This window comes from Cottoperca gobio, chromosome 18 (assembly GCF_900634415.1).
Source record: "Cottoperca gobio chromosome 18, fCotGob3.1, whole genome shotgun sequence".
In the NCBI taxonomy this organism is placed as follows: Eukaryota; Metazoa; Chordata; class Actinopteri; order Perciformes; family Bovichtidae; genus Cottoperca; species Cottoperca gobio.
This window is the reverse complement of record NC_041372.1, coordinates 14759430-14771248: the sequence shown is the minus strand read 5'-3', so window position 1 is coordinate 14771248 and position 11819 is coordinate 14759430. Positions and strand designations below refer to the sequence as shown.

The window sequence follows — 11819 nt, the reverse complement described above, 5'->3', positions numbered from 1 at the left end:
CACATTCTGATGAACTGACTTCATCTGTGACTCACTGTTTATGTTTCCTCTCAGTTTCCACAGAACAAGTAAAATAATAATAAAGATGCAAGCAGCCACAGTAACAGCCAGAACAATAAAGAGGGGAGAAGAACTGGACTGGACTGGAAAGAAACCCTCTGAAAAGATAAAACACAGAACAACATGGTGTTTATAGAACTCTGGACCTCTGCTGTTTGAGACTAAGTGATGATGCCATGAACAGGGAACAGCTTGTACCTGGAACATGGATGTGAGCGTCTCTGCTGAGGTTGGTGTTCTTCTGCTGGACTCTACAGGTGAAGCTGTTGCTGTGTCTCTTCTCCACAGTCACTCTGCTGCTGACAGTATAGAGGTCATCAGGACCTCTGACTGTCTCTGGAGGTCCAGCAGAGAGGAGCTTTCCCTCAGCATCCAGCCACAACACCTCCGGCTCTGGATACCAGCCTGCAGACTCACAGTCTAACATCACTCCTCCTCTGTCTCTGTCTGTCCCTGCTAAACTGATGACGGGCGAGGAGACAGCTCCTGGTGATGAGCGAAGAGAAAAGTTTAAAACATTCGTGTCAGTGGGAGGAAAATACTGACACACAATAATTAACAGTCTTGAAATCGTCAAATTTAAATGTGTGGAATTGCAAAGTCAACAATTAAAAGCATCTTGCAGAACATTTCCTAATCTTACATAAATACATGTTTTCATTGGACTGGATTGAAATCTGGAACTCTCTAAAGGTCCTCAACGTCTGACAGCTGATCCCACCAACATCCTTTACTGGATACTAACCCAACACCAAACTTCACCATCAACACAAACTGTGAGTGTGCTTACCAACAACAAGCTCCACAGAAGATTGTTTATCCAGAATGTTACATGTGTATGTTCCCTGATCAGAGAGTTGGACTTTGGAGAGTTTCAGTGAAATGTTTCCTCGCTTCAGTTCATCAGTGAACAGTGATGTTCTTCCTTTGTAGGAGGGATGTTCTGTCTGAGCATCGCGCCACACAAGGACAAATCTCAGGTTTAGGTCGAACCTCGTCCACTCCAACGTCTCTGCAGTAACATCCATCGCAGGTTTCAGATGACACGGCAAAATGATGTCAGAACCAACTGCTGCCACTATTGGCTGAGGTGGAACAATCAACTGAGACTGACCTGGAAAGAAATGTATAAGTTTGTTAATAAGACGAAAACACAGATAGCACCCAGTCTGGACAGCGTTGTGTTAGCGACCTGTCAATCACAAGGTAGCCCCTCCCAAAAGCACACCCTGCTTTATGTGTATTATACTCTGAATGGGACATCATTTACCAAATAAACATCATGTGTTGAAGAAGACTTGAAACTAGAGATTGAGACATAAACTCATCAGTATATTTACTGAGGTAATAAATCAAGTGAGAAGAAGAAACATTTTCTTATAGACTTCTATACACTTTGACTTCTTCTTGCAAGCAGAGCAGTCGCCCCTTTAGAGAGAACGCAGGTTTGAGGCTCTTCCAGATTAGCTTCACTTCTCAGACCCGGAGGTTGCCGTCTGCATTTAACCAGATCACTCAACAGATCCTGTTGCACCAGCTACACTGAAGTTATCTCGTACGTGAGGGTGCAAAGTCCGCATGAAACAATACGTTGAAACTATTAGTTAAAGCTGAACGTACGTTTGAACTTACACATCGCTGGTGCAACCCAGTGCAGCAGACTTTACATTTAATACTATATTGATGCTCATATGATTGTGTAATTGCATTCTATCCAACAGCCTAACTGTGAGTTTATTAGTGTGTGAGTTACCTCTGCAGGAGTGTGTGAGGAGCAGATGGAAAACCAAAACACAGAGTGGTCTGAGCGGAGCCTGAAGAGACAGTCTGTTGTTCTGGTGACGCATCCTGCAGCTCTGAAGATGAAACAGGGACCACAGGGTATGAAACATGTTATTATCCTGACTTCAGTACATAGTACGGGTCAAACTCAAGAAATGGGAGCGCTCCTTTACAAATAAAAGCTTGTTTTGTGATTCATGTGACTCGGCTGATTTTAAAAATACGACTTTGAATCAATAAAATGAAATAATCAGAATGTTGATGAAGACTTTAGGATTCAAGGATTCAAGGAGGATTTACTGTCATCAGATCAGTGTTGCACAAACAAATCCAAGAAAAAGACAAAACAGAACAAAACCGGCAGTTCATCCTCAAGTGCAGTTCTTTATTTACAGCAGGATACACTAAAGGATATTTATTATTAGTGTGTGTGTGTGTGTGTGTGTGTGTGTGTGTGTGTGTGTGTGTGTTTGTGTTTGTGTTTGTGTAAACTGGGTGGAACACACACATGGATTCTCTTTGTCACAGCCTGCACGTTGTAGTCGATGTGTCAGTGTGTGTGCTGTGTAAGAACCCCCCCGACCACTTTTAGAACTATTGATTGTGATTTTAATTCAAACTCTTTTCACTTATTTCGACACAGAGTACATGTAACATAACATCTGTGTGGCTTCATACTGCTGGATCAACAACAACAGACGATTGAGTTTTACCTATAGATACACAAAGGCTATAAAACACCCTTTACTCTTTATAAACTATATTTGTGTCTTTTAAAATAGAAGTTGAAACACGTAGAATAATATATCAGACGACGTACCTTCGTGTGCTTCTTCAGACTCTACGACTAAAGTCTGTAAATCATTGATCAGCTTCTTCCTGCATAAATAAAGGAACTACATTTCAGATTCAGATTCCTACGCAGTTTAACTTTGAGTATCTTCTGAACTTTGAGCCTGTTGCCAGGTAACTGATCACTCATATAACTTTTACAGCTGCAATCAGAACCATCAGGAGCAATAACTACGGTTCTGATGCTTCCTCAACTTAGTGGAAGAGCAGCCTCATGAGTTCTGTCCCCTCACAGCAGGGGGCAGAGCAGGACTACGGATTGAAACCAAACAGCATCTCTGAACCTCAGATTTGACACCATAACGTTTATGCTGACTGGAGCATTAACTTTATATTCCTGCCTGCAGAACTAAATGTCCAATTGTCTTCCGGCTGTTGGTCGAGGAAGGAGTCCATGTCTACCTTCACGCCAAAGATGTGACACTGCTTATTTAAACTAACTCAGTAGTGGAGACGGTCCCCGACCTCTGAGGATCGTCCATCACCGCCACCTGAAGAGGAAGAATTCTGATGAACAAATTGGTTTTGCGAGTTTAACTGAAGGGGGACACGAGGGCTGTCACAAGTAGTCCAGAAACAGTCTTTGTCATTGGTTCGGAGAGTTGTAGTTGCGTCTGGTCAGCACGCAACGGAGAGGGAGAAAGACATCGAGAGTCCAAGTTAAAATCAGAGCACTCAAATTCAAAATGCTAAACCATCCAGGGCCAGAACTCTCCATGCTGGGTGTGGATTCCAACCTGACAGACAGAGAGAGGGAGAGACAGAGAGCTCAGCGGTGACCGGGTCGGACTGGTCCCTGCATCGACCTCCTGACTGGCCGGACGCTAAAGCAGGAGAGCTCGGCCCTCCCATTGCATCATCAACCTGTATTTGTCTTTTTACTTTTACCACAAGTTTCTTTATTAATTTATAAAACTCCTGTTCAGTGAGGCCACACTCCTCTCTTTGACTCATATGGAGTCTGGCTGAGGTATTAAAATTTACCAAATCTGGAAAATAACCCTCCACCTTTACACAATGTTGGTTTTTAGTTTGTTGGAGGAAAACCTTTAAACTTTCAGCCGTATACATTTTTTCCTTCTGACTGTTGCTTAAATTAAAACCAGGGATATCACTGCTGTCAGACACATACTCATCTTCACTGAGACTCTCGTCCGCCTGTCCCTACCTTCTCACAGTCTGTCCTTCTTCCACAACTTTACTATTTTTAGCATCACTGGATGCTTTCTTTGACCTTTTTTTACGTTTGGCAGCAGGTTTTTGTGCTACTGCTCCCTCTTTCTCCTCCATGTATTCCTTGCTTTTCCTGCCATGTTTTCCTGCACATCTCCTATCACCTCTGCTAGCTCTCCTCCCACACCACCTGCCTCCTCTACACGCACCTCTCCTGCCTCATTCACCTGTTCTCCTCCCAAATCACTTGCCTCTTTCACCTGCTCTCCCAAATCACTTGCCTCCTTTTTCTGCTCTCCTCCCAACCCACCTTCCTCCTGTACCTGCTCCTCTTCTCCCTCCTTGTTTTTTTCGACCTCACTTCCTCCTACTCCACCCAGAATATCTTGGTCATTTTTTTCCACATTATTTTTCCCCACACCCCTTAAAATAACACCACACACCTTGTGCGCCAGATCAGGCACAGCTGCAGCAGCCGCCACCCCCCCTTGGAACAGACGGAGCTGGGTCCCCGCTCCTCGGACAGGTCCTTGCGGTGTGTCCCTCCTCCCCGCACCCAAAACATTTCATACCCGATGAGGTGGCAAAAATCACATAGTCATAATCATCTACTTTAACATGGAAGCGGAGGTTGAGCTCCACATCCCGGTTATTAAGAATCATATACAGCTGTTTTACGGTGAGAAACTACATGTTTAAGTAACTGAGACTTTCATCCAGACAGGATCTTTTTCACCGACAGAGAGAGACAGACAGACAGACAGGCAACATGGATCTGAATGATGCTTCCTGCTGCTGTAGCCGTGTAGAGCCCGCTAGGTCTGATTCTCCAGCGTCTGGCGGCCATGCACGAGGGCACTGCTGCCCTTCAGCAACAGCAGAGCCAGACGCTTGTAGACCTGGCGGCGTGCCAGAAGGCAAACCGAGACCTCCTGCAGGGAATGCTCCGGTCATCGGCAGCCCCGGAGGGTGAGTCGGGAGGCGGGCCAGCCCAGCTCCCTCGGGTCGCAGTGCAGAAGATGACGGTGGAGGACGACCCGGAGGCCTTCCTGGACATTTTCGTGGGCACAGCAGAGGTGTGCGGGTGGCCGCAGGCGGAGTGGGGGCTACGACTGCTACCCCTGCTTTCCGGGGAAGCCCAGCGGGCCGCCCATAGCCAGCGCGGGCAGGCTATGGGCCAGATACGGCTACAACCAGCTCCGGAGGGCGATCCTGGACCGGCTCGGCAGCACACCAGAGGGCCATCGCCGCCAGCTCCGGAGCCTGCCCTTTGAGGACGCTGGCCGACCCTTCGCCTTCGCCCAGCAGCTCCTCGACTTGGCTAGGCGCTGGCTCCAGCCGGGAGTCAACTCCGTTGAGGACATTGTCGGGCAGTTCATCGCCGGACTCCCACTCTCCTCGGCGAACTGGGTCCAGTGTCACCGTCCGGCCAGCCTTGAAGCCGCCGTCAGACTTGCCCCGGCGGAGCCTGGGGGCCGAAGCCCAGGCCATCTCTCCTCCACAGCTCCGGCACGTTCCAGCCCCGAGGAGGTTCCGGCCTGCCGTGGGGGCCGCTGGCCCCGGCACTACGCCATCCTCCGTGGGTCCTGCCTACAACCCCGGGACAGCTAGGACCCCAGCCGCTCCTTAACCCCCAATTTTCTTTATTTTCTCCTCCACAGGACCCAGCCTACGCGTCTGGTCGCCCGGCACCGCAGAGGGCTCCTCAAATGCCAGGGCTGGGGTGCTGGCAGTGCGGCAAGCTCGGCCACACCCGACGGGACTGTCCAGTCATGGAGGTGGGGCAGTTGGTCCGGATTGTGGCACCGCCAGACTCCTTCCCCGGTCTGGAAGGGATGTACCGTGTACCGGTATGTATACAAGGGGGTATTCGCCAAGCTCTGTGGAATTCGGGATGTACGCAGACCATGATCCACCAGCGCTTGGTTCGGCCCGGGGCGTTGCTGGAGGCGTTATGGGTGAAGGCGAGGTGTGTGCATGGGGATATTCACCCTGTGGTGACCCTGGTTTGACAAGATAGCGGGAAGACTGGGGGGTGCGTTCACGTGCGGTAGGGAAATGTGAGTTGTGTGCGGTGTTCAATGGGGAGACGGAGGTGGCGAACGCCGGTGAGGGAAGTGCAGGGCCGGAGGAGGCATGTGATGAGCTTCCACTGTTACGTCCGGTGAAGGACTTTCCCCTCGAGCAGTCTCGAGATGAGACCCTCCGTCACGCGTTCGAGCAAATAGTGTGTGTGGATGGTTCCCCACTACACCCAAACGCCGCACTGACACACCCCCACTTCTCTGTGATTAGGGTGAGACACAGACAGGAGAGTTAAATACCCAGCCGCCGGGAAACGATTTTCCAGGCGGCTCATCATAACCCCATGTCCAGTCATCTAGGGTACGACAAGTCACTCAACCGGATCATGGCCCGCTTTTATTGGCCTGGCATTTGCGTGGACGTGAAGCGGTGGTGAGCGTCCTGCCGTGAATGTCAGCTGGTTAACCTGCCGGCAGCTCCAAGAGCGCCGTTACGCCCACTGCCATTAATTGAGGTGCCGTTCGACAGAATTGGTATGGACCTTCATCGGGCCATTAGACCGGAGCGCACAGGGATATCGCTTCGTGTTGGTCCTAGTGGATTACGCAACGCGATATCCGGAAGCAGTGCCGCTGCATAACATCTCGGCAAAGAGTGTGGCGCAGGCACTGTTCCATGTTATCTCCCGAGTTGGGATCCCGAAAGAGATCTTGACTGACCAGGGCAAGTCCTTTATGTCACGCACTTTACGCAAGCTGTACGGGTTACTCGGCGTCCGCTCCATTAGGACTAGGACTGTACCACCCGCAGACAGACGGGCTGGTGGTTCGTAAGTTCGTTCACGAAGATAGTCGCAATTGGGATAAGTGGTTAGACCCTCCACGTGATTTTCTCCCTTTGAGCTGTTTTGGACCTGGTTAAAGAAAACTGGGAGGAGGGTCCTAGCACAAGTAAGAATGAAGTTCAGTACGTCCTGGACCTGAGAGCGAAACTCCATTCACTGGGACAGTTATCACGTGAGAATTTACTCCAGGCCCAGGAACGTCAGCAGCGGCTGTATAACAGAGGGTCGAGACTCAGGCAATTTGCACCGGGAGATTAAGTACTTTTATTGCTCCCTACCTCTAGCTCCAAATTACTCGCCAAGTGGCAAGGGCCCTTTGTGGTCACCCGGCAGGTGGGGGACGTCGATTACGAGGTGGTGCAGTCGGACAGGGGGGGAGGGCGACACAAATTTACCACCTCAATCTCTTAAAAGTGGAGAGAGGTGGCCTCTGTCTCTCTGGCTACTACGGTGATGGATAAAGATGAGCTGGGGCCGGAGATATTAAAAATGGTAAAATCAGCCCCGGTCTTTTGTGACAGCAGCTTCACCGGGTCAGCAAGTGGACGTTGCCACGTTGCAAAGGCTTTTTGCCGATGTGTTCTCCCCCCTGCCTGGCCTCACCACTCTCGCACACCACCACATAGAGACGCCCCCGGGCGTGATGGTACGGTCACGGCCCTATCGGCTGCCTGAACACAAGAGGAAAATTGTTCAGGCGGAGCTTCAGGCCATGCTGGAAATGGGAGTAATAGAAGAGTCCAGCAGTGCTTGGTGTTGCCCCGTTGTGCTGGTCCGCAAGTCCGACGGGTCAATTCGGTTCTGTGTGGATTATTGCAGGGTTAATCAGGTGTCCAAATTCGACGCGTACCCAATGCCCCGGGTCGACGAACTCCTGGACCGGTTGGGCACGGTTCGTTTTTATACGACACTGGATTTAACCAAGGGTTACTGGCAGATTCCCCTGTCTCCAGAGTCCAGGGAAAAAACGGCCTTCTCCACTCCGTATGGCTTATACCAGTTTTTGACTCTTCCATTCGGGTTGTTTGGTACCTCAGCCACCTTTCAGCGGCTCATGGATCGGGTTCTGCGTCCTCACTCGGCGTATGCTGCTGCCTACTTAAATGACATGATTATACACAGCGAGATGTGGGAGCAGCATATGCAGCAGGTGGGGGCAGTGCTCGAGTCCCTGAGGAACGCGGGGCTCACAGCCAACCCGAAGAAGTGTGCGGTTGGGCGAAGGGAGGTACGGTATCTGGGGTACCACTTGGGTGGTGAGCAGGTGCGGCCTCAGCTGGAAAAGACTGCTGCTATTTCCGTCTGCTCGGCACCTAAGACGAAAAAAGAGGTCAGGAGGTTTATGGGGTTGGCCGGCTACTATCGTCGGTTCATTCCGGGGTTCGCGGAGCTGACCTGCCCCTTGACCGACCTGACCCGAAAGGGTGCTTCAGATCCGGTCCAGTGGACGGAGCCGTGCCAGCGGGTGTTTGAGAGTGTAAAGAAAGCCCTCTGTGGGGAGCCACTACTGTTCTCTCCAAACTTTGCTCTACCTTTTGTTTTGCAGACCGACACCTCGAACAGCGGGGTGGGAGCCGTTCTGTCCCAGGAGGTGGAGGGGGTCGACCGCCCTGTACTGTACATTAGCCGGAAGCTGGCTCAGCGGGAGGTGAACTACAGTATGGTGGAGAAAGAGTGCCTCGCCATACGGTGGGCGGTCGATGCCCTGCGTTATTATCTCCTGGGGTGCTCTTTCACTCTCTGGACGGACCATGCCCCGCTCCAGTGGCTCCACCGCATGAAGGATGCCAACGCCCGGAACCATACCTGTGTGAGAATAAAGCTGTGTGTGTGACACTACACCTCCTCTCTGTGCCTCACACAGTGCCATTTAAAAGATCTGTGCTATATTTCCATCTGACAACTACACGTCGTTCAAGTATCAGCACTTTATTAGAGTCAATAACAAAACACAATGTCAGTTCAGTGATTTAATCTGCTTCTATACAGCACAACAGCATCCCTCTTGTTTGGTTCTTCACCGACTGCTGAGTGGAGCTGGGACTTCCAAAGGTTCCTCATCAACATTGTCTTGGCACAAAGCATTGAGTCTCGGTCAAAAGTTCAGTAACATACTCTGCAAAAAATAGGTTTTATAATCTAATAATAATAATATATAATATGTATGTGTGTGTGTGTATATTTAAGCAATAGCTCACGACAGACCGTGGTATATGGTCATTACATCACAGTTAAGGGGCGTGGTACAACCCCCTTAACTGTGATATAATGACCATATATCATGGTCTGAAGTGAGCTATTGCTTTTATAAAACGGTTACCAAGTGTGGCAATATGAAAGAAAAATACACACTCCAATTTAAATAGTTTTTATTTTTAAATAATGATGTTCAACATAAAATAGTCCCTCCGTTGCCTTCTGCACAAAACATAGTGCGAGGTGGTTGCTATGCAACAACACTAACAGCTAGCGCGGTGTTCTGTTCGTTTCGTTTTTTTTCCATTTGGTCTACCTGCTCTTCACGTAGCTCTGCACGTGGTCTTTTAGGGGCTTTTTTCTCTGGAGATAGGCACTGATCGATCCACTCCTCCATAGTAAAGCTTTGTAAGTTTGTTTCTTAACGGACGTAATTTAACAGCTGTAACGGTTGTAGCTTTTTCTCAGACACGGAGGGATACTGACTTGTTGTGAAAAGTAACTACAATTCTACCCGTGATATACGCTCATTATACCACGGCTAAGAACCAATCAGATTGCTTGATTTGACATGTCCGTTTTATAAATATATACATATTATGATGCTGACCTTTGGAACAACCAACTTGGATTGGAACTTGCAGTCCAACTGACCTGACACGTAGTTGCGCCTGCATGGACTTGTGGAGGGGGATCTGTCTGCACAGCAATTTCTTTCTGACATGTCTGAAATGTACAAAACACAACTTTACTAATAAATCTTTCAAACCAGCTTGAAATTGTATTGCATGTTTATACATGTAAAGAAAATATCTAATAACATTCATAATAAAAGATGTGGTTGAAGTGATTGAGAGAGAAATGATATCAAATTAAACAAATATATGAATTATGTACATGCATGTGGTGATTGTATGTTTAACACGTCATGTGCAGGTCTACTGGTACTACACCTGTAATGTACAGATGACGTACAGTCTGTATACTTACTGGTGTACACACAGCTTCCTCCCCAGTGTGGATGTCCAATAGATGGTCGCTGATCATACAGGTGTCCTCAGTTCTGTCAGTGGCTTCATTCATCAATGTTTCAACACCTCTGTAATAATAGTGTGATAGTTAAACGTTAAATAGACTCACGCTTTTAGTCAAACTACAGAATAAAATGGGGAAGCCTGTTATACACATTGAATCTATACTTAATTAAGCTAATAAAGTGTAATTAGCTAAAGTTATTAATACTACAAACAATAACACACAGATATCGGCTAGGGCCTGGTGTAAACTCGTTACATACAGTAGGTCTAGACTAGACCGATGATGGCTTTATGCTTGAAACAATAAATACAGTAAATAAGTAGCACGGCTTACCTTCGCTCTCTCCCTTTTGGCGAATGCATTTCGTCATCTCTGGTGGAGGACTCTGCACCGGCGGACGTGTTTGAGTCGGCGTGCTGGCTTGTGCTGGCTTGTGCTGGCTTGTGCTGGCTTGTGCTGGCTGGGGTCTCGGCAGTATTGTCGGCACAGCTTCTGCGTTCAGTTTTAAATTATTTTTGAATCTCATTTCCTTGGCGAGCATAGTTTGTTCGAAACACGATCTCTCAAAGTGCTGCCCACAAATCGACGGTTTCATCGACGCACTTGTCTTGTCCATAAACGCAACATTTTATCCTCTTTTGGCCACAGAAAGCTGGAGACGGCCCCACATCCCCACACAACACATCGCTTCACAATTATCCTTGACGATCGATTGTTGTCCGTTCTTTCTCGTAATATTGACAGCAGTCTTTGCTGCTTCAACGCAGACGAACACTGGCGGCGGCTGTAACGCAGACGAACACTGGCGGCGGCTGTATTCTACTTGCGGCGGCTGTATTCTACTTGTGACGTCATCGCCCAAACATTGCCGAAGTGGATGCTCTCGGCGCAACGATCGATTGTTAGCGGAAGTCCTTTTCATACTGTTATGATCGTGATTTATTACGGATACATCAATATTAAAAATATATATATGGCACATTTCATGGGACTACTTTCTGAGTCCTGAAGGACTACTTTCTGAGTCCTGAAGGACTACTTTCTGAGTCCTGCAGGACTACTTTCTGAGTCCTGCAGGACTACTTTCTGAGTCCTGAAGGACTACTTTCTGAGTCCTGCACCAAATCTGCTCAGATTTCTAAAGAACAAAGTTTCTGTCTATGTTATAAAAGTTACTTTCATCAACACAGATCCAGATAATAATCCACAACGTGTAGTTCTGCAGTTCAGAACATCCCGTCATGTGTGTTAATGTATTTATGTCATGTTTCATGTTTAGTTTAGAGTCTATGTTTAGTCTTGTCTCATTGTTCACTTGTTAAGTTACAGTCACTCATGTCTAGTCTCGTCATGCACTGTCTGTCATTGCACTTCCTGTTTTATTTTGTAATTACCTTTCCCTCTCGTTTCAGAGCACTTCCTGTCTGTGAGGTTTCCCGCCTGTTTGATTGTTGCCACCTGTTTCCCGTGTGTGTGTGTGTGTGTGTGTGTGTGTGTGTGTGTGTGTGTGTGTGTGTGTGTGTATATATAGTCCTTGTCTCCCTTTGTCCTCTTGCCACCAAGAGAGCCAGCGTTTTCGAATCAAGAATCATTGTAGAATTTTGCCTTTAGTCAAGTTTAGTTTTGTTCATGTCTTTTGCAATTCCTTTTTTCTAAAACAATTTCCTCAGTGAGTGATTTTTTGTTGTACTTTAAACGATCTTGAGTAAAGAAATTTTTACTTTTGAAACCTTGTCTTGAGTTGTTGCTTTTGAGTTCAACCTTTCATAACAGAACTAACTGGCCACAAAATGGACTCAGCCAACTCAAGCATGCTCAAAGCCGATGTGTTAGCGCATAAAGCTAGGCT

General features: G+C 47.9%; 1 protein-coding gene across 1 annotated transcript in view; it reads right to left on the bottom strand.

Annotated features, from left to right (window-relative positions):
• The window catches only part of LOC115024050 (butyrophilin-like protein 2), a 6877-nt gene extending 5181 nt beyond the window's left edge, over positions 1-1696 (bottom strand). The window contains exons 1-4 of the mRNA XM_029455430.1: positions 1681-1696; positions 851-1174; positions 259-546; positions 94-158 (exon numbers count right to left, since the gene is read on the bottom strand). Of these exons, the coding sequence (XP_029311290.1) occupies positions 94-158; positions 259-546; positions 851-1174; positions 1681-1696 (693 nt within the window). The remainder of the gene's footprint in view (positions 1-93; positions 159-258; positions 547-850; positions 1175-1680) is intronic.
• Positions 1697-11819: the final 10123 nt, after the last annotated feature.